This window comes from Oryzias latipes, chromosome 7 (assembly GCF_002234675.1).
Source record: "Oryzias latipes chromosome 7, ASM223467v1".
Classification (NCBI taxonomy): Eukaryota; Metazoa; Chordata; class Actinopteri; order Beloniformes; family Adrianichthyidae; genus Oryzias; species Oryzias latipes.
Window position 1 is genome coordinate 14167500 of NC_019865.2, and position 23981 is coordinate 14191480.

At 40.1% G+C, this 23981-nt stretch overlaps 1 protein-coding gene across 4 annotated transcripts in view; it reads right to left on the reverse strand.

Moving 5' to 3' along the window:
- Positions 1 to 23981, reverse strand: part of LOC101160317 (ERC protein 2) — a 179710-nt gene that overhangs the window by 91513 nt on the left and 64216 nt on the right. For all 4 annotated transcript variants that reach the window (XM_023956647.1, XM_011477368.2, XM_020704703.1 and 1 more), the window contains 4 exons: positions 22340 to 22533; positions 22022 to 22027; positions 14308 to 14401; positions 2086 to 2246 (listed from right to left, as the gene is read on the reverse strand). In XM_023956647.1, the coding sequence (XP_023812415.1) occupies positions 2086 to 2246; positions 14308 to 14401; positions 22022 to 22027; positions 22340 to 22533 (455 nt within the window). The remainder of the gene's footprint in view (positions 1 to 2085; positions 2247 to 14307; positions 14402 to 22021; positions 22028 to 22339; positions 22534 to 23981) is intronic.

Genomic DNA, 23981 nt, shown 5'->3' on the forward strand with positions numbered 1-23981 from the left:
AGCAGAGAGGAAATCCTGTGGTCCCCAAACCAGATCCCTTCTGGCCCCTGGCTGCGCCTAGAAATTCTGTCCATAAAAACTATGAACAGAACCGGTGATAAAGGGCAGCCCTGCCGGAGTCCAACGTGGACCGGGAACAGGTCTGACTTACTGCCGGCTATGCGAACCAAGCTCCTACTCCAGTCATACAGAGACCGGACAGCCCTCAGTAAGGCTCCCCGGACCCCATACTCCTAGAGCACCCCCCACAGGATGCCACGGGGGACGCGGTCGAACTGCTTCTCCAAATCCACAAAACACATATGGACTGGATGAGCGAACTCCCACAATCCCTCCAGCACCCTAGATAGGGTGTAGAGCTGGTCCACTGTTCCACGACCAGGATGGAAACCGCACTGTTGTTCCTGAATCCGAGGTTCGACTATCGGACGGACTCTCCTCTCCAGTACCCTGGCATAGACTTTCCCAGGGAGGCTGAGGAGTGTAATTCCCCTATGGTTGGAACACACCCTCCGGTCCCCCTTCTTAAAGAGGGGAACCACCACCCCTGTCTGCCAGTCCAGTGGTACGGTTCCCGACCGCCACGCGATGCTGCAGAGACGTGTCAGCCAAGACACTCCCACAGCATCCAGAGACTTGAGGTGCTCAGGGTGGACTTCATCCACCCCCGGGGCCTTGCCACCGTTTTGTAATGGGTGTCTCAAATGCCCCCCAAGAAACCATACATGAAACTAAATACTGAGTAATGGCTTAATAGACCCAAATAAAAAAATATGTAAAACATACAAACATAATAACAAAGGGGAAAAACAATGCAGGTGTCTGTTGATTACTAAAATCCATGGACTTAAATACAATGTGTGATAACAAACTCTGACTCCAATAGCAGGGATGAAGGCATATTTAAACTTGGTGTGATCTCCACACAAGGGGAGGCAGACACTAACGAATTGACGAAACAAGAGACTGTAAGCACAAAAGAACTCACCAAGCTTAAATCAAATCTAAAAAAATTTAAGTTGTAGATCCTCATCCTGGCACTCATACCTGCCTGTAAAACGTCTGAATATTTAGTGGGGCACTTAAAAGTGTACTTATCTTTTAAACGTGCTTAACAAAAATAAGAGTTTGGAAAGTGAAAAGATTTTGAATTTTTTTCACAGTCTTTTATAGTTACTTGAAGGGAAATCAAAAGGGGTTAAAATCAGAAAGACCTCCCATAGTTTGTAATTTGAATCAACCAAGAAAATTGTCCTTGGTGTAATTCTATTATGAGTTTGAATTTCAAATGTATAACTGTCTCTATTAAATACTCATTGTTACATGACAGGCTGATATGTGGTGCTATGCTCCATCAGTCAGAACACTCTAAGAGGACATGTAGCCAACGAGCTGACAGAACGCTGAACCTCCCAACACATTCAAACCCACTTATTGACACACCCTAACATATGGAGGCTCTTTTTTTTCTATTTTTTTGCAAGCTTCCTCCTCCTTTCGCACCTTTTGAGTCAAAGAGCAGTCAAGGAAGAGCTGCACACATTTATCTGACCTGCTGTCTAAGGCTGCACCACCTGTCCTCAATAAATGTACATTTTCACGAGGCAGCAGATCCTGCTTCAGAGCACACTTCAAGGGTGATGTCTATATAACACCCATGAACATGTGAGCAGGCTAGCTGAGAAAAATGGCCTCCTATTATGTTGTAAAGTGTGCAGAGGTCAAATATATTAGAATTGTGATTTACAATCTGGAAGGAGACTGGATGATTACTTAATTATATTTCATTATGTATCATAAGTACTTGGACTACCCACATCCTTACAGTCTAATCCGCAATCTAATGCATAAGAATTTGTTAAAACTAGCACTGTTATAATTCAGGGGCTTCACACACATTCGTAACCTGCAACTTTAAATTATTCAGAAATCATAAAATTCCAGACCCAAACCAAGAGCTTTGTAAAAAAAATAAAAAATAAAAAAAATAAATAGGGAAACAAACTATTTTTATACTACACCAGTTTAGGAATTTCTGACCAATTTGCTCCTTAAATGTGTGATAGACAAGAGAGTGACACTAACTTCATCTCCAGAATTTCCTCCAGTTGTTTGCGTCTCTCGTGCTGCAGATTGCTGAGGTGTCCATCTCTTTCATGTAGGCACTGCTGGGTGGAGGACAGCCGCAGTTTTGTAGCATCTAGCTCCTGCCGTGTCTTCTCTAAAGCCCCCATCAGCTCCTCCAACTATTGGAAAAGAGAACTGCCTTAGTATGTGAAACCACTATAATCCACAATTTAAAATGTATTAAAGTATGTAAACTAAATTTTACACTATTTCATATCTGATCCATAGATTTGTATGTTCCCCAAATGTCATGAGTGATGTTATACTTAAAACTAGATTAAATGACAGTGTAAACATGAAAATCATTAAGTTCACTGTTCAGAGTGCTCACTGTTTAGCTGGCACTTAAGCATTAAGACTTGTTGCCTTTACTTTCTCAGCTTTCACCTCCTATTTGATCTCTCTCTCAAGTGTTGCTGTACTTTAAAGCTGTTGAAGACCATGTTTGAGTTCTCAAGTGCATCTCCTTCCTTCTCACACTCATGCCCTCAAACCGTTGTGTTCAACCTGAGTGCTTGATAGACAGGATGTGACCTCAGGGCATCATTATCCGAAGACAGGAAACGTCTAATTGTTGCACAGCCAGCAGTTCACAACCAGTGGTGGACAAGATGTTGAGATAGTGTCATAAAAAACACGAGGCTGTACCATCTTTGTTCAGTTCTGACAGAAATGCAGATTCTAGATTCTGGACGGTCAAATAAGACATTTCAAACTAACACAATGAGATAAAAAAGAAAGAGAAACAGCAATAGATTATGGAAGGAAATTATGGAAAACTCCAATGTTATAGACTTGAAAAAAATCCATCGGGCCTCTTTTATGAAGGAACTAAATCATTCACACATTTTCAGGACACACTCTCAGACCTCTTCCTCTTCCTTCTCTTTTTGAGGTGTGTTTCACAGATGTCTGATAATGTTCACATTCGCTCTTCATGAATATTAGATAAGTAACAAAAGAGGACAGGGGTGAAAGTATAAAGGATGAAAAAAAAAGTTTTTGTTCCAGCAGCACAAAAACACAAGACCTTTTCCTAATGACAGAAAAAAAAAAGTCAAAATTCCCACGTCAATAAAACTTATCTGAAATTTTCTGCTTTATGTTTGATGTCATGTTCCCAGCTGAATTTGATGCAACTTTATAGGAAAAGCAACATTCACACATCTCCACCTATCGCACATGTCTATCAAGCCTCCCCCTTTCTAAAATCCCTAATAAGTCCAGGTTAGCCTTCACTTCACAATCACATCATTAATAGGGAATACAATGCATTTTAGCGAAATTAGAAACGTAATCAGCTTAGCAAAGAGCCTGTGCGTGCTAATTTAGCTCAACTTCAAGGCAAAGCCCCCTAGTTAGAATAAGGTTCCCTTAGACTGCCCCAAAGCCTTTTCGGCTGATAAGCTGATTCAAGGCTCAGGAGTAAGGACCAAATCCCTCTTGTCCATTTGCATCGTGTTATTGGTTCAAAGGCCCAGTTCAAACACCACAGGAAAAAGAAACAAACCTGGAAAGAAAGGAAGTGCAAAGATAATTGCTTAAGACTTAAGAAGCCAAACGCAAAGGAGCTGAGAACGACAGCAGAAGTGATTTTGGGAGAGAAAAAAAAGAAGCAGAGAGAGGCAGTGATGGAGTTAGAGCTTTAAAGAACAGGGTGTGAAGAAAAGTGACCCAGGGCATTAACCGTGCTCCATTTCAGCAGGTCAGGCTGATAGAAGACTTTTAGCGCATTATGCGTCATGAGACTGATTACTCCGGGACAGAGAGAGAAGAAAGAAGAAAATTAGGGAAAGACTAAAAGGAGGGGTGTGAGAACAGGAGTTTGGCTGGCTGTTTTGTAGTGCTGCCAGAGTCAGGTGATCCTTCAGACAGAACTATCCCTTTATCTATTCTCTCCAAAGCTTTTTGCTTGAACGCTGACTGACAGCTGTTGAGCTGGATGATGATGACTGGCCTACTGCCTTCTTATGTGGTTGATTTGTTTAATTCTTTCTCTTCCAACACACATTAGACCATGTGACAGGACCATACAGGACCTTCTGTCAACACCGTCACTTTGACATGCTCATGACATGTTCACATGTGTGACTGCATCCTGGCTCATTATGACTCTCAGCATAGAGTCTGGAAAGACTTAAAATAAAAGTAAGTGGACTAAAGCTTTTGGGTCAACAAGTCTGAATGTGTCACATCAAGAGAGGCTTTATTTGTGACCAAACCTCACTCTCATGCATGGGATAGGTACCACAGAGATAAATATACTTTTGTTTCTAAGATCTCAGCGGATCAGAATTGTGTTTGCTAAACATGGTATCCATGCTAAATGTAACTTGAGAGAAAAGAACAGAAAGGGGAGAAAAAAAAACCACAGTTAACATTGGCTCCCTCGGAATTTTCTAAACTGAATTTGACCTTTTGATTCTTGGCCCTCCTGTCTACCCGTCCCCTCTCTTCATCTTTCAACTACACTTTGCTAAAAGCAGTGCGGCCATAGCACTGCCTTGTTCCAATGCTTTCATATTACTTGTGGCAGTCATAAGTAATGCAAGGTCATTCTCATTCAAATGCAAGCTCACACAAGGAGGAAGCACGCCTCATCGCCCTCTTTCTCTTTCCCACCGCAGACACACCTCTGCTGACACACACATTTCTGTTATAGATGCAGTCTGGCCAGCAGAGATCAAGACTTTGGTAAACTGGTCAATACATGAAAATAGACAGAAAGTTGGGAATAAAGACAGAGAACAAATCATAATTTGGGGTCAGTGTCCTGTAGCCAAGATACTTCTCTCTCTGACATCAATGTGAGTGCAGTTCTATTTGCAGCCACATGAAGGTGCAGTTTAGTTCTTCACATCTTCTCTTGATCCTTGATGAGCTGATCGGACTTTCAGGTGAAAGATGCAGTATCTCTGTGTGAATAACGAGTGCGGTTGCTAGTTTGGGTCCTGGGTTAGCATGTGAAACATCATGTAAACCTGTCTCTGCGCCTGAACACGTTCAGCCTCTTCCTGTGCCCAGAGAGCCTCCCTGTGTGCAGCTGTGTTCATGCTCTCCCTCAGTGCCTTCTCCAGCTCCATGATACGGTGTGCCGTGTCTCGCATGGCACCCTGGGAAGCGAAAAGTAGAGGCTAGGTGGGGGAGAAAAAAGGGATGATTTCGAAGAAAAAAGCAAAAATAGCCAAGAGAAGGAAGATTTTTATTAGTAGAAGTTTATTAAGACCAAATGATTGTCCACAGGTTTCTTGGCAGTTTCAGTTTGAGAAGTTTCACTTAATGCTTTTGCTCAAACTAAAAAAAAACATATAAAAGAATGAAAGAAGATGCAAGATTTATCTGAAAAGAAAAAGATGTGATAGGTGAAAATGACAGAGTTTATAAGGAATAAGACATCCAAGTTGATATCCCTGTGAGTGTGCAAATTTCCGAGAGGGCATGTGGTGCAGGTTGTACGCATTTTTGAGCTGGATTTGTGTGTGGCCTCTCTGACACCTACGGTGAGAAAAAGAAAGTGATCTGTCTCCACACCAGTTGATGGAACTGTGAAAGAAAACAGTAGACAGGAAAAATAAACCTCCTGATTTCCTGTGTTTTTCCTCTTTTTTTCAACTTTTTCTTTGAATCTGAAAGCGTTGACTGACTTCCACTTTCACACGTTCACACTTCTCTTGCTGAACAGGCAAGGAAATATTGAACGGTGTCCAGGGGAAAACCAAGCAATTGAACAACATGTAAAGTCCTAGAAAATGGCACAAGTTTTATAACTTAACATAAAGTTGGTGGCTTTAAACGCATGAAAAGAGTAATTGAGCTGCAACATGAATGTTCCTTGGTCTAATAGTGCTTTAAAAAGGCGTTTTAAGAATAGGAAGAGCGGTCTCATAAGATAACAATGATGGATTCCCCAGCTGTAGTGAAAGACCTTTGAAGAGACAGCGCCTGGATCACGCAGGCTGTGTGCGACTGGCTTATCGCTTGCCTCCAAATTCCACAGAAATGAAGAATACTGTTTGGATGGTGCAATTATCAGATCAGTGCTAAAAGAGACAAATCTGCAGAGTAATTCAGCGATAAAGACAAGAACTATGGAGACAGGATTACCTCTAAATGCGAGGAAAATATGCTGAAAAGTAACAAGTGGATGCTTGTTGCTCACCTTCTTAGCATAACAGCTGGAAGGAAGTGACAAACTCACACAGAAACATACTGTGTATCACCATTCTAAAACTGTAATTGAATGTGACAGACGGGCAGTAATTTGATGCACTAGAATCAACAACTAGTGGTCTGACCTCAGATAACAGACAGAAGTGTTACTCTTTTACACCCCACTGAGAGGTGGCTTTCCTTGGTGGACCCCTCTGTGCAACATAACCAGAAAGGCTGCATGTTCACGTGTGTGGTGCAAACCTCTGTGCCTGTGCATATGGATGAGCTTGAATAGAAACCAGAAAAAATGAATGAATTTGAAGAAAACATACAAATGTGGTAAAAAGGGGCGCAAGAGAGATGCAGACATAGAAAGCAAAAAGGAAAGGAAAGATAATTGCTTCAGCAGCAGCAATCATCACTTAAAGCCCCAGGAAAGGATTAGAATGGCTCTGGCTCTTTCTAGTCTGATGGAAGGATTATAACCACCTAAATAAATGAGCAAAGGGTATGAGAATGCTTTTTTTTTATTCAGCAACTGGGCACAATGTACCCTCAGCTTCAAATATTTAACCCCGCATAAACTCTAGACTTGAACATGAAAGACCAACATTTTAAGAAAAAAATTCAAATAGGTTTAATACCAGAAGACTTTTTTCTTTTAATGTATCACTGAGTGTGTTCTTACATTTAGCCATGCAGCCTTTTTAAGCCAATACAATTTATTTCTTTATTTATTTTTTAAAACAAAGGCACGTGTGAAAACCTGAGGTAAGTGCTTCCGAAGTGTTTTTTCTGTTTTGTCAAATGCAGCATTGCGAGATGGAGACAATGGCGTTGGAAGATGGTATCTCTCCATCCCACATAAACTGTCCTAGAACGACGGAGAGAGATTGTTTGTGTGGATTTACCCTTTGAGCGTGGTCTGTTCCTGATGGACCCAGAGATAAAGGAAAGTAGAGCGAGAGGAACAAGGGGTGCAGAATATTTTAGCAAATCACTGGATAAAGCCTCTTGTTGCATTTCTTGAAAACATTTTTTTTTGTCAGGCTGTTTTTAATTTAAATTGGGTTCTTCTGTTTTTTACATTACAGAATCAGGATTGCAGTGTTACTGAAACGTTTCTAGGGTTTAAGTTTCTGCATATTATGGCCAAAAGTGAAAAACAGATTTTAGCAGAAGTTTTCAAAAGTACAGGCAGAAAAAAACACAACTAAATAAAATAGACAACAACGGCAAAGCATAAAGTGTGAACTTGTCTTTCCACTATTTGGTGTGACCCCTTGTAGACTAACACTCGACACCAAATCATCCAGTAATTCAGTCCTCCACAGCAGCTTGCAGCAATTTAGGCCCATTCTCTCATGCAGAACAGCTTCATCTCAGGAATCTTGTTGGGATTCTTCTCATGAACTGCTCTCCTCAGGGTCCTCAACAATAACATGAAAGTATTCACTCATAATGATTTTTTATTTTTGGTATAATGGTGTGTTTTCAGGATACCACATTGACAAAAGTCTGAACATTCACCTAAAGAATGTGCTTTTATGAGCTGGAATGCATTTATCAGTTTTTGAGGTCAAGCGGTACTGGCTAAAATGCAGCAAAACTGGCCCCAGATAGATGGTTTTTCTTTTGCTTTTTCTTTCTGGTATGCAGTGTCATTCTCTCAACAAATGCAATTCCACTCTGATTTAATCAGAGAAAAAAGTTTCAATTCGGTCTTTGCCTTTCCTGAGTCCAAAAAACATGCCTCACTGTATAAACAGCAGCAACAACAGTAAGTTTCCACTTTGCTTAACAATTTCACATTTCAGAATAAAGATTATTGCATTTGCCAACGCCTGACCGACTTTCATTCAAAACTTTATTTGTGGTGATCACAAGAGACAATTGCTTGCATTTTTTAGCAGACCAGTCTTGATGAAGCAACATCTTTAGACGTCCTCGATTTGTCTAATTCAGTCTAAATGTTACAGTCCAAACTCTGTTTGATATATAAATGCATTTTTCTCACACAATCAGAAATCCTCTCTATACTACATACCATTATATATTGTTCCTTTTCTGCTCAGGCTGTTCACTCTTGTTTACCACTTTGCTGTTATTCTACCGTTTTGCCAGAAAACAGCAGTTAAGAGTTCATTTGAATATATTTTATGTCATTTATAAGTCATTGCAGTTACAATTGAAATGAAGGGCTTCTCGATATATACTTCTTTTAATGGGATATTAAGAAAAAAAATTCGTTTTTACAGGTTAAATTGAAATTCAGGTGAGAGAAGTTCTCAAGGATTTTGACTTTTCATTACCTTGATTCATTAACTCTATAGTGTTCATTTGCCTTTATAAAAAAATAAAAAAACGCCCCTCTAACCCTCCGCGGGTGGTTTCTCCTCCAAGCTCGGGTCCTCTACCAGAGGCCTGGGAGCTTGAGGGTCCTGCGCAGTATCTTAGCTGTTCCTGGCACTGCGCTTTTCTAGACTGAGAGGTCTGAGGTCTTTCCAGGTATCTGTTGTAGCCACTCCTCCAGCTTGGGGGTTACTGCCCCGAGTGCTCAGATTACCACAGGCACCACTGTCACCTTCACTTTCCATGCTTTCTCCAGTTCTTCTCTGAGTCCCTGGTATTTCTCCAGTTTCTCATGTTCCTTCTTCCTTATGTTCTCATCGCTTGGCACTGCCACATCCACCATAACGGCTTTCCTCTGTTCTTTATCCACCACTACAATGTCTGGTTGGTTCGCCATTACCATCCTATCAGTCTGGATCTGGAAGTCCCACAGGATCTCTGTCCTCTCATTCTCTACCACCTCCGAAGGTGTTTCCCATTTTGACCTTGGGGTTTCCAGTTCATATTCTGCACACGTTCCTGTATATTATTCCAGCCACTTGATTGTGGCGCTCAATGTATGCTTTCCCTGCCAGCATCTTACACCCTGCAGTTATGTGCTGGATTGTTTCAGGCACCTCTTTGCACAGCCTACACCTTGGGTCTTGTCTGGTGTAGTAGATCTGAGCCTCTATTGCTCTGGTGCTCAGGGCTTGTTCCTGAGCTGCCAGGATGTGCGCTTCAGTGCTGTCCTGTAGGCCAGCCCTTTCTAGCCATTGGTAGGACTTCTTGATATCAGCCACTTCAGTTATGGTCCGGTGGTACATCCCATGCAGGGGTTTGCCCTCCCATGAGGATCTGTCCTCCAGCACTGTATCTTCTGCCCTCCATTGCCTGAGACATTCACTGAGCACACTGTCAGTTGGGGCGTTGAGCTTGATGTATTCATGCATCTTGGATGTTTCATCTTGGATAGTGGCTTCCACGCTCACTAGTCCTCGGCCTCCTTCCTTGCGGCTAGCGTACAGTCTCAGGGTGCTGGATTTGGGATGGAACCCTCTATGCATGGTGAGGAGTTTTCGTGTCTTAACATCCGTGGTCTGTATCTCTTCATTTGGCCATCTTATTATTCCTGCAGGGTATATGATAACTGGCAGTGCGTAGCTCTTTATTGCCCGGGTTTTTTTTTTGCCATTGAGCTGGCTTCTCAGGATTTGCCTTACTCGTTGGAGGTATTTAGCTGTTGCAGCTTTCCTTGTTGCCTGCTCCAGGTTGCCATTTGCCTGCGGAATTCCAAGGTACTTGTAGCTGTCCTCAATGTCTGCTATTGTTCCCTCTGGGAGTGAGACCCCTCCTGTGTGGACTACCTTGCCTCTCTTTCTCACCATCCGGTTGCATTTCTCGAGCCCGAATGACATCCCAATGTCAGTACTGTAGATCCTGTTGGTGTGGATCAGGGAGTCAATGTCACGCTCGCTCTTAGCATATAGCTTGATGTCAACCATGTAGAGGAAGTGACTGATGTTGGCCCCATTTCTGAGTCGGTATCCATAGCCAGTCTTGTTGATTATTTGGCTGAGGGGGTTCAGACCTATGCAGAACAGCTGTGGGGACAGAGCGTCACCTTGGTATATCCCACATTTGATGGACACTTGTGGAAGTGGCTTCTCATTTGCTTCAAGGGTGGTTTTCCACAGCTTCATTGAGTTTCCTATGAAGACTCTTAGAGTCTTGTAGATGTTGTACAGCTCCAAGCATTCAGTGATCCACGTGTGTGGCATTGAGTCATAGGCTTTCTTGTAATCAATCCAGGCTGTGCACAGGTTGGTGTGTCATGACCTGCAGTCTTGAGCGACTGTTCTGTGAACCAGGAGTTGGTGTTTGGGTCTTCTGGAGTCTCTACCAATGCCCTTCTGTGTGTTGCTCATGTATTGATCCATGTGCCTATTTATCTTGGTTGCAATGATGCCTGACATGAGCTTCCATGTTGTGGACAGACAGGTTATTAGCAGGTAGATGGACGGGACTGCATCTTTTGAGGTATCCTTCTGGATTAGGATCGTTCGCCCTTCGTTAGCCATTCGGGGTGAGTCCCATCTCTTAGCAGCTGGTTCATTTGTGCTGCCAGACTCTCGTGGAGTGCGGTCAGTTTCTTTAGCCAGTAGGCATGTATCATGTCAGGGCCCGGTGCTGTCCAGTTCTTCATACCTAAGACTCTTTCTTGGATGTCTGCCACTGTGATGGCTACTGGATTCTGTTCAGGGAGGTTGCTATGTTCTTTTCTCAGAGAGACCAGCCACTGGGCATTGCTGTTATGTGCTGTCTCTTTCTCCCATATGTTTTTCCAGTACTGTTCAGTTTACAGCCTTGGTGGGTCTGCTCGGCTGTTCTGACCCTGCCACTGAGCGTACACTTTCACAGGCTGAGTTGCGAACAGCCTGTTTATTCGTCTGGTTTCATTGTCTCTTGTGTACCTCTTTAGGCGGCTGCTCAAGGCTAAGAGCCTTTGTTTGGCAGTTTCCAGTGCTTCAGGTATGGGCATCTGGCTGTATCTCTTAAGTACTTGCTTTCTCTTTTTTTTTTTTTTTTAACTTGTCCTGTCCAACAGCTAGGCAGACAGATGAGAGCTGAGGGCCTCTTGTGTTGGACATATTTTACTTTAACAATAGGGGTTATTCATCTTCAGACAAACCAAAGGTATGTCTGAAGAAACCCCTTTTGTAATTGAGGCCAAACTTTATTAATTTCAACCATATTTGAAAATCTTTGGTGTTGGACCGGACGGAAAAGGAAATAAGGGATGTTAGAGAGGGGGGGGGGGTTAGGAGGGTAATAATAGGAGGGGAGGGGGGATAAGACAATGAAGCAGCATAAAGCAACAAGTTTACTGGTTGTTTATCATTACGGTAAGATTCAAATGTAGTACAAAAAGGGCGGGGCCTGTCCACACACACACTCAAATGTTATCAACACACCTGCTAGCTGCAAAAATGTCCACATGTCAACATGTACACAAAACAGATAGTGTTCACACACGCATACTTGTGCCTTAAAGCCAACTAGTGTGAAATATTTCATTCATTCTATCACGCAAACTATTAGTGCAAAGGTGAGCTAACACCTGCGCTCAGGAGAGTGTTTATGTTCTTCTAAAATGGATGGAGGAATGTGTAAAGAAAGAAGGAGAGTGCCCAGCCATCCCCACACCAAGACCCCCGCCGCAGCAGCAGCGGCAGCCGGAACCCCCCCGATGCCACACGGGAGCAGGCAGGGAACAACCGCCCCCCGGGCAACCAAATCCGCCACCCAGGCCAGGGCTCTTTGAGCCTCTGTCAGCTTATTCACATCCTTCCGAGTTGCCTTGATTTTGGCCTCTAACCGTTGCTTCCATGGTGGGTATTGTTTTCTTCCATGGTTGCTCTTATAGCCAAGCATCTCAAGGATCACTGCTGCTGAAATGTAAACCAGTTCATTGGTTTCTGTCACTGTTGTGGTAGGAATTGCCCTCAATGCTTCATTCAGTTTCCAGAAGACTTTCAGGCGGTACATCACCTAACCGTTGTAGCTGGTGTCGAGGTTGCCTAGTGGTCATTCTAGACATGATCTTGTCTTTCAGGTCAGTTGCTGCCTCCCTCAGCAAATCTGTAGCTGTTGGGGCTGTGTACCCAAGCTCAGAGTGGGAATGTGGTATAGCGTCCTCTCTGACCTGCTGTTCTGGCTCTCCCTTGGTATTGTATTGAATCGCTTCAATCTCAAGTTGTGATAGGAGTTGCCGTTTGTGGATGTTAGAGCATTGGGCGACCAGTTGTTTGGCAGTTAGCCTTAATTGTGGGTTTTCGAAAAATCCATTCATTCCACATTCTCTGCATGTAACCCTTCTGGGTGGGATTACTTGAGTAGTAGCATTCTAACAGAACCTTGTTCTCACATCTAGTAAATTTCCGTCTTTCCATATTTATATATTTATAGATAGATAGATAGATAGATAGATAGATAGATAGATAGATAGATAGATAGATAGATAGATAGATAGATAGATAGATAGATAGATAGATAGATAGATAGATAGATAGATAGATAGATAGATAGATAGATAGATAGATAGATAGATAGATAGATAGATAGATAGATAGATAGATAGATAGATAGATAGATAGATAGATAGATAGATAGATAGATAGATAGATAGATAGATAGATAGATAGATAGATAGATAGATTTATATACAAAAAAATATATGTGCAGAAAAGGCCATGTTGATCAAGTCGTGTCATAGTGAAAAAGTGAGATAAACCTTGATGTAGATTTATTTCAAATGATTTGTGCTCAGAGGGTGGCCAACTGAACAGGTACAATGAGGGCAATTTACTATATATAAGCTAACATAGACTGATTTTTTGACATACAACTTGCAGGCTGTTAAATTCTTTCCTCTTTTAACAGGACTCCAAAATATACTTTGACAAGAACTGTGACTCAGTCAATAAAATAACAGCAGCTGTTTAAAAAAAATACTTTAGTGTCCATGAATTTCATTGGTTGCTTCACTAACTTTTCGATATATAACATTGTAGATTCATTTTCAAAAACAGTTTCAGCTAAATACATTGATATATTTTTGTCAAAATAACCATTACCAGTGGTGTGCATATGTTTGACACCATTCTAAAATGTTGTCATAATTGTTTTTTTTTTACTTTATTATTGTTTTTTGCCCCCTGGTTTATGGAATAAATAAGGTTCAAAAATGATCTTTGCAGCACAATAGGATGTCACATCCAAGATAAGATTGAAATCTCAGTTAAAAACATTGTTTAACCCACATTTAGCTAAATGAAATTATTGCACTAAAAAACGGTGTTGATGCAGTGAACAAAAAATGAGATTCAATCAGAAACATAATAATTCATTCCAGTTATTACCAGAACTGAGGCATACTTAAACAGAACTGCATGAAAGAAAACAGGCGGGTAGAATATCCTGAATAAATGACAATAAACTGGAACTTGAGCTTGAAGAATTATTTCCACTCCATCAATCATGTTTCCTTTGGTCAATATTTTATAATATATAAAAGGCATAGTTGAAATATTAAACCAAACAATTTTAGAGCATGACTATGTCATAATTCCTCTGCACTTCCAATTCTAAAGCCTTTAAAAGCTGCTCTTTTAATGCACTATTTCCAAAATAATTTGAGGTTGTACCTGGTAATATTCAAAGACATCCCTCCTTAGAAAAAGATTGAACTCTTTTTTTGTTTGTTTGTTTTTACTTAGACACTCTGTCACAGGTTAGTAAGCCAGAATGCATTCAAGTATCCCTACACTAGGAATATAAAAAAACAGAAAACTGACAAAGATAAAATCACATATCCGCCAGTGTTATGTGAAAAAATACACACAATAGTAAAGAAATATGTTTGACTAAACTTGGTTCATTTTTTTTCATTAGGTTTAGGATGAAGGAAATGGAAAATTGTCCCAACATCTATGCATGAAGAGAGTTACAAGAAGAGGAGAAATAACTTTCAGTGGGATTGCATGTATAGAAAAGAAAAGCAAAAGAGAGGAAAAAACATTTAAAAAAAACTGCTGAGAAGAAGATCAGTTTATCTTAAGCCTAAATATCTAAAGACCTCAACTTGTTGAAAAAATGGAAAGGTGTCCAAAAAAACAAACAAAAAGGCATTCAAACCTGTGATAACGAGTGGGGGTGTCCGTCTACCAGAACATCTTTCCTCATCTCACATGGAACCATCTGCTTTTGGATATTTGGAGACTTGATTTGCCTTCGGACAGAAACAAATAAAACAAAAAAGTAAAAAACAAGTTGCTTGAAATGTTTAAAACAAATAAAATAAAATAAAGTATGGAGAATTTAGAATTAACTGGCATCATATGTATTTCAATAGTATTTCATACATTGTAGCATGAAATGAAATGAAAGAACACTTAGTTTATTTTTTTTAGGCTTATCAGGCAAACGTGCAACATGAAGAACATTTTGGAAAACCAAATAAACTAAACAAAATGGTACATTAGGCATGCCGCATGAAATATTGCACAGGGCCTTGCCATTTCAGATTTCATATCCTCCCCTATAGGGGGCAGTAGCTGCACAAATGCATTTGAATGTCCATAAGTCATAGAATAAGAACAAATGGCACTAAAACAAGCAATTGATCATCAACTCAGTCCTTATAAGTGGAATTAAATTCAAATATATGTATTTTTTAGAGTTTAATTATTAACTAAGGTGCTTCACATTTTAATTTTGATTGCCTTCCCTCCCAAGAAAAGCAAAGCAAAAACTAAACTAGGGACATATTGTTGTTGTTGACAGCTTTTTTGTTTTCGTTTTTTTATAGCATATTTCCTGAATTAAAAGAAACACGCTTTAACGTAAATATATGTAATGATTTTATGAATGACTTTGTTTGCGGACCTGTCTGTCCTGCTTTTATCTAGAGACAGCTGCTGTAAGAACCAGCAGACCCCCCATGACCCTTATAGAGAGGAGGGGGGTATATAGAAAATGGGTGGATAGAAAGACAGAGGTCTGCTTGTGCAACCACCACATGCAGTTCTGCAACTAAAATGCTTGAACTTAAGAGAACATTATTTTGCTTCAGTGTTCTCTTTAATTTATTTTCATCAACTGTTTGAATAGCAGAGCCAACGTGCAGTAAATCAGACAGAACACAAAGCCTTAGTGTGCGTCTGCTCTCAGAAACACAGTGCAATGGGACAAGACAAGACTTGACAGGTGAAGGTGAAACACCGGAGTGTAAATCTTTCAACAGAAAAACACAGAAACATAAGCCAAATAGAGATGCAAGCTTGCTCATGCACACAAGGACCCACATCTGAGCTCACATTCTCAAAAACTGTGCTGGCCCACAGTTGGATAACACACACTCATGAAGGCACAAGTCGTTAAAGAATAAATAAACACTTTACACGGTGACAGAAATGCGCACACGGATTGGTAATAAATCTGCTGTCAACACTGTCTATTGCACAGGTGCTTATTACAGAACTGAACTGTGTATTAACAAACTGATTTTATTTGTGTGCCTTTAAGTTTATACTAAGACCTGTTCTTTCTCATTTACTCAATTTACTGCATACAGATGCACACACTTGTGCACAAATAAACAGTCGTGTAGAAAAAAAAAGTACATTCTTTGAATCTCTCAAGAATACGCTCATCAACTGCAACAATTAAATAAACAAAGCCAAAGACGAAAAGACGCATTACTTGCACTAAAACAGAGCTTATTCGGTCTAAAATAAAGTGCATCCTCAGATTTCAAAATAACAGTTAACAACAGTCTCTAAAAAATGACACAAGTGCTAAACACCTTAACTTGAAAGCATTTTATTTGTGGTTTAAGTTAGTCAATAGAAGTTTGTTGACTTCTAAACTGGAGATTAAAGTTGTGTCTGAATTCCATTACCACTTAATACTTAGTGCACTAATCAACAAATCCAAATCTTGAATTGTCTTGAATCCAAATCTACAATTCCAAAATCCAGTGCCCTAGAAATTTCTCAGAAGTCTCTGCGAAAAACCAGTCTACATCAATGTTCACGAGATTGGCGAATAGAGAACACAATGTATTGAGTTTAAAATGATTTTTTAATGAGAAAAAAGTACATACATTTATTCTTACTAAACCATCCCAGCTTTCATCTTCTGAACTCAGTGGATTCATAAATAGTCTTTGTGAAATGTTCACGTTTATTAGGTTTTTATTTCCGGAAATTGGCTACATCATATTTGCTGTTTAAGAGAAAAAAGAAAAAAGTAGTAAGCACTATATAGTCCTGCACCTTATAATTTTTTAGTTGTTAAGGATTATGGATGGAAATCAGACACAGTTTAAGAAATCAAATGTTGGCTCAATATGCTCTAAGGATTGACTCAAGATACAAAAGCTGACAAAAACATCAAGTGAATTTTTGGTGCAGCGGTATAACTACAAAGTGCATTTGAAAAATAACTTCTAATTTTCTCTTTCAATTCAGTTTATTTTCATACTTTGAATCTAAATCCCTTGCTTTTGGTTTTTCTTAAATGCAAGAAGAAATTAGTTGTTTTTTTGCAGGGATTGAGGATTTACCTTGTAAAAAAATGTAAGTGCCTGGAAGAATTCATAAAAATGTGTGACTTTAGATCTGTAAAACCTTGTGGCGTTCAAAAACAATTTTTTAAAAAGTTTTCACAGAATTAAGAAGAGTAAAATTAACTTAGGGGACATCCTCCCCACATGTTCTAAAGAAAATTCCTAATTCTTGCACTTTAACCCTTGTGCTATCTTAGATGACCCCATCCTTGCACTGACATGTTCTTCCTACCTTGACAAAGGTGGATAAAGGTGAAAAGATTTCATGTAATCCATGGACACCAGTGAAGATCACAAATCATTGAAGAAAAAAGGTTCAGAGCACTGTCTAGTGGGTCTAGATGACCCAACTCCCAATGGTAAAGTGCGTAGGATAGCACAAGGGTTAAAGTGTAACTAAGAACAAATAAAACAAACACTAACTGTTAACAATCCTAACATAACTTGAAAAAGGCCTGTATCTACAATTGTTTTTTTTTTACCCTCATCCATTGAGTTAGATTACTAGCTCAACAAATGAGCGCCAATGTACAAATCCTACAGAGAAGCTGACACTGACAAACTAGGTAGGGCACAGGAAAATCAACAACCCTGAATGTAAGCCACTGCTAAAACTCACCACATTTTAATTCTACATCCAACTTGCGTATTTACATTAAAAAAAAACTACAAGCTGCCCCGACATGTGGACAAACATTTGTTGGCAGAGTCCTCAAGATCGTGATGGTGTATTTTAGCTCCTGTGAGTAGTGGCAGTGCTCAGTGAAATGCAGCTAACGAGACGGTAAATTCACCTTGACTAAAAAACTTTTAATGTATAGCCTTCATATAAGTAGTCAACAATTCTAACAAAATGAAAAATTCCCACACTCAGGGACAGAATGAATAATCTGCATCATGGACTCACTTCTTTGAAGTCTGTGTTTTCCGAGCTCAGAGGCATTTCCATGGTGAACAAACCTGACATGAGGGCATATCAGTTATCACAAACATTGCTGCTACTGGCACAGGTGTATAAACCAACAGGCACGCTGGTCCCATTTGATAACTGATACACCCCTATCCAGCCATCGGTGCAAAATGAAGTTAAGTGTTTTGACCGACACAAAGGCAAATAGGGGTTTTCAGAGTGGGAATGAGAAGCAATCTGGCTGTGGTATGTGTGAGAGGAAAAATGCAAGAACCTGTAGCTTGTTAGTTATGGAAATAAGTCAATTCTTTTGGGGAAATCCTGTTTTATTGCAATTGCTCTTTGGAGAAGGATGAAGTGAGAGCAAGAGAGCAGCACATAGCCAGTTTCTTAAACTCAACCTAATAAGTAATTTTTCACATTTCCATTTTCTTTTTCCACCTGGAGCGCTTCATGCCGTCACTTTCCAATATAAGCAGATCCCTTTCATTACTGGCTGTCAAAACAGAAATCTGTTTTTCTTCATTTCTACGTATATGCTTAAGTACTTTTTTTTTTTAAATCTATCTCTGTAATTTTTGCATTTATTGTCTTTTTCATTTTTGCTTCAAAAATGATTTTATCCTGTGTCTTTGAGAAATGCAGAAAAAAGCAAGAGAATGATTTCAGGAAAGACCTGGGATTGCTAACAGGCAGGAAGCTGTGGTTGCAATGGGACTCGACCAAATCAGAATGTGGGAAACTGTGAACTTTAAATGGGGTCTAATTTCAAAGCAGAGCTTTTCAGCTGACTTTTTCATTTGTAAATGAAGATTAAACAAAGGAACAGCCTTTAATATAATCCACATTTGTATACCCTTCTTCATATCTCTGTCTCTTCCTTAGCTCTTCTAATGAACATTTGGGTGGAACTTAATCCTAAGATTTTAGGCAGGCAGGGACACATTAGGGCTGATATTACTGCTCAGAGTTTCAGAACAAACTAAAGCAGATATCATCTGGAGAAAATGCTAATATGTTTTATCTCTACAGAAAGAGAATGAAGTAAAAGAGAAGTTAATAAAGGTGGGCTGGCAGTATAGTTTAAGCAGGATCAAACTTGGCTACTTTTCCTTTTTCCCATAAGTACTAAAATGTCAAAAAAATGCCACTTTTTCCTAATTCTTGTTTTTTCATTTTAATTGTAATATATGTTCAAAGACAAAAGCATTTTTTTTATTTAAAAAAATCTGGGGTAGATGACGTACATTGATTGTATACGAGAACTGGAGCAAGTGAGTGTGATGTCACACATAGAAAATGACTTACTTCCAGTTCCAACAAAAAATTAAGTATATTCAGTCGCCATTTTTTCATGATAATGCCGCCGTCATGTTGGAACCAGAAATCATCAATAAGCAGTGATGGGTCAGAGTCGGTCCGAGTCTATATTCTTATGGCAGCCGCTTACTCCAATTAGGAGTGAGCTTGTAAGAAGACCACACACCATTATTAAGGCATCAAATTGGCCAGATAATAACTCTAATAACTTGTGCTATACCAAAAATATTATGAAAAAAATTAGGATTAGCAAGAACGTGTTGACAAGGAGGTGGCAGAGCAAGAATGGTTATTCTGACAAATAGAATGATGTTTATTTCTCAGTAGTAGTTAATGGGATTTCGGCTATTTGGGACTGTTGGGTACTTCCTATCTGAATGCCAAAGGGGAGGGCTCACTCAGTCCAGCTCTCTTATACTGTATGATCACATATTGACTGTGTGTTGAAAACCTATTTTTACCGTCAAATGTCACATCTATGAGGATCTTAGACTAAATGTTTACAGTTCATTTGGGAATTAAACTGTCATTTATTTTTCTTGAACATATAGTTTTTTTAAAAATTGTACTGAATCCATTACACTGCTGTTTTGTAAAAAACATGTCTGCATTTTGCAAGCCTTGCGAGTCTTTCACAGCCATGTACCACTGACTTTTTCCTCTAAAGTAACCTTTTCCATGTCCCCTACCAATCCATATATGCCTCAGTCTCAACCCAACACACACACAAACACATTCATACTGTACGTCCACATATAGGCCATCCAAATCCTCGCCTGCACCTCCCTTTTCCTGATTTCCTCCCTTACATACCAGAGCGCTTACCTCGTGAGTGTGGTAGGGTGAGACTGGGAGACTGATTTATTTGTCAAAGTTCAGTCCCTTAACCGCATTGTGGGGGCTAAATTCTAAAAAGCATAGAACTGTAAAAGCAATAAGGAGACTATACAAAACAATCCCACTGCTTAATAATAAATACTGAGAGGGAAAGAATGAAAGAAAAAAGAAACAGCTTTATAGGACCATTCAAGAAAAAAAAATACAGTATCCTTTTCATTTGGTGTTAGCACAACCTTTGCCACCATTTAATTAAACTCCCTAATATGTCACTCATTTAAAAAAAATGCTCCATTAGATTTGAGAGCTTGGACTAATAATTCTGTCAGTGTATTTGTTTTAGTGTGAGCAACTTAGACACATAGTGATGCATCGTAAACTGTTGCCTATAGGTTTAACAAATTGGCCAACAGGAAATTTACAAGATTAAATGCAGACCATTACCTGCATAAAAACATGACCGATGAGCTGCACTTCAACACTGGAATATACCAAATTTAAGCTGCGTGTCTCCTCTTTACCAAACTGCATTTATTACAGTCACCTGCTCACTGCATTTATCTATGACTCATCAAGTCGGTGAAAAAGTGTGTGTTTGCTCAACTGTTTTTCACACTTCTCAGATCATGATTGAGAGGTCATCTGAAAGCATTTCAAAGCAAACACCATGGGTAAAACAACATTCCTCTTCTGCCCAGAAACACTACATCTTGTATGCTCTGACGCAAATGTCCCATCAACACTCACCCAAGCCCACACGGTTCACGCATGCTTTCAAATAAAATATATGCACGTCCCCTCACATGCAACTCTTGCATTGATGTTTAAAGTTAAATCCAAAACATTACCCTAGACATATTTTTATTGTATGACAACCCAACATAAATCTGTTATTAGGAATTTTTGGAAAAGCGTGTGATTACAATAGATGGATAGATAGATAGATAAAATAGACTCCTCTGATAACCTGCAGCTGACCTCCATGTGGCCTTTGACCTGTGTGTGTTGTGGAAAAGGGAAGGGTTGAGCTGAAAGAAGAGACTGTTTGACACTAATGAGACAGCCGCCGCAGAAAAGATGAACGAGCTGAGGGGAAAAGCAAGTCTTCCAACAATCCCAAACACTCTTCATCTGAGGATGGCTGTGCAAAGAAAAACGAATACGCGGCAAGAGATGGCTGTGTGAACAACACAAAAAGGTAAGAGGAAACAGAAACTAGAAACATCGCACTAGCACTGTACTCCTTTTCCGCTCGATGCGTCTGACATCGAGTCAGTATTTAGATCTTTTAGTGCCAGAACAGTCTGTAAAAAAGAGAAATAAATGGTCCAGGATATTACTGAGTCCAACACATGCAGCTAATTCAAATGACTTTCTCAGAGCTATGGTTTGTTAAATACCCGGACGAGCGTAACGTTTATTACCTGCAAAAGCTTCAATTCATTTTCTCCAATTGAACAAGAATAAACAAAAATAATAATAATTTCTCTGTCTCGCGGGCACATGCACAAAAACACACATATCTGATGAAGATGTACGTACACGCACACACATACACACAGTGCCTCTATCTTGGCATTAAACAACCACTTATTTGGGGTATATGTACACACCATGCCAATCCATAAATCAAATGATAATTGAGTAGCACACTGCCAGTAATAAACAGAGTAGTATAAACAACTAGTGTCTGGGCCAGATCCACCACCTCCCACCGGCATGCCGCTGGCTGTCTGCCGCCCGGCAAACTCAAAAACACACACACATGAGAAAAGAAAAAAAAATCATGCGCTGACTGCATCTTAAGATATTTAAAGAAAAATAAACATTGAATTTGTTAAGTTCACAGACACAGAGGTAAGTTCCCCAAAACATGGAGCGATAGTGGGGGGGTAAAAAACAAGCACACACATGACATCACCACCGATAGTAGAAAAATGTGAAATCCACACAAAGAGAAGCCATATGTATCCTAAGTTATAAATCAGAAAACACAGAAAGGCTTTGATTGTGTTTCTGCTTTTTTTAAGGCTACGAGTTTTTGCCTTGAATGAACTTTGCTTTCACCATACAAATGGGATGGTCAGATCTGATGCTTTGGAACAAATTTGGGTGCAAATCAAGGCAACTCCAACGATACGTGCATGGATGGAATGAGCAGACACAGTGATGAAGGTTAGGTTAAAAAAAAAACATGTTAAATATTTACTTACCCAGGTCTGGAGACACACAACAACAAATTAGGAGACAGAATAAACCAAATCATTAAAACACATAGAGATACTTCAATGCACCTTTCTAGACAGTTATTACGAAACCCAAACATTGTGTCTAAGTGGAAGTGGTTTTAAGTTGCAGGAGGGGAGGATCTAGACAGTTTATATCACATGGATTACTCCTTTATAAATAGAGAACTTAGGAACGAAGTGAGACATACAAAGATGCAGTCACTTGAAAAGATGCTGTTCTCTGAGGACATCCAGATGCTGTCTTGTAATGGACTTGAACGTCACTAAATTCTTGACCCTCACCTCTCGAGATCAGCAATTTTCTTCTCCTTAGATGATTTCTCAGTTTCAGCATCCCTGAGAGCTCCCATTAGCCTCTCAACCTCAGCTTGGGACTTTGAAGACTCTTCTCTGTAGCGGGCCACCTCCTGCTCTAGAAGCCTCAAACGGTCGGCGATGTCAGGACCAATCCTGACTGCGTCCTCCATGTTTTGGGTCTTGTGAATGCAAGGGAGGGTAAGTGCAAATACAAAGACAGTAACATGGAAAGTAAATTAAAATCAATTTTTTCACATTTTATGTAGAAATTTCAATGTTGTGCTTTAACTGGTCCCTACAGGCCACTATTTGACAAAAGGAACACACTTAAAAGACTCTAGAGCAGGGGTCGGCAACCTTTACCACTCAAAGAGCCATTTGGATCAGTTTCCCACAGAAATTAAAACACAGGGAGCCGCAACACCATTGACAGGCAGGTGGCATACTGAGAAGACAGAACATTGTGCTTGCACTATTCGAGCAAAGCACGCAAGAAGGGCGAAGAAGAAGAAGTGGTTGGGTTGCAGCACCGAGTGTTGCTTGGGCAGTATACTGACATTTTATATAAACCGGTGACAGTTGATGTGGATCGCTGCCATCCGGAGACATTTAGACCTAGTCCAATCAGAGCTGCGGCCTGATTCCTGATTCCGTACCGACTGCCTCTGTCTACATCAGGGGTGTCAAACTCATTTTAACCGAGGGCCACATCAGATAGTGGCTGCATCTGGTGGTAGGCGGGCGCCTGTGTTTGGCAGCGGAGCCGCCACCAGTGTCTGAATGTGTGAGTGAATGTGTATGTGACTGGGTGAATGGGTCTGTGACTGTAAAGCGCTTTGTCCTTGTAGGAAGAAAGGCGCTATATAAGTATACGCAATTTACCATTTACCATCCTCAAAGGGCCAGACATAACTTATACATGTAACTAAATGTAATGAAAAATAAATGTAAATACTCCTTAATGTCAAATAACTCATTGTTTATATATTATAACTTTTTAAAGTGACAATTACAGTTGCATATGTTTGCTTGTTACTTTAGCATAAATCCTTTTACATTTGATTCTGTCAGGCTAGGTTACATGGACAGTGTTTAAGTCCTAATGTTTAGTTGCCTAATCCGATATTTCAAGTCCAATTCCCCCTAGATATCAATAAATACACAACACTTTTTATTTTGAAGAAATTAAAAACTTTTATGCTCTCGCGGGTAGAGCTGTGACGTGTCGGATTTTTTATCACCGCAGCCCCCCCCCCCCCCCCCCCCCCAAAAAAAAAAAAAAAAAAACACAAAATCCCCCGGCGGCCGCATCAGAAATAAATACAATTACAATGCAGTATTCTTTATTAACAAATAACAGTAACAACTAACTACTACCTATCTAACTAATGAACTAACTATATAGGTGTTGTAGATTGACTGCGACTGTGTGAGCGCGCTGCGTCGTGTGTAGGACTGGGAGGAGGGAGCGCGCACACGTGTGTTGCGGGTGCGTGTTGATTATTCTGCAGCGGGCCGCTCTCTAGCTGCACGCGAAGTTTCACCTGTGCTCTCTGGTACAGACATTGTCTCAGAATATTATTAATTGCCCAGTAATAAACAGACTGCAGACACTTTGTCACCTTTC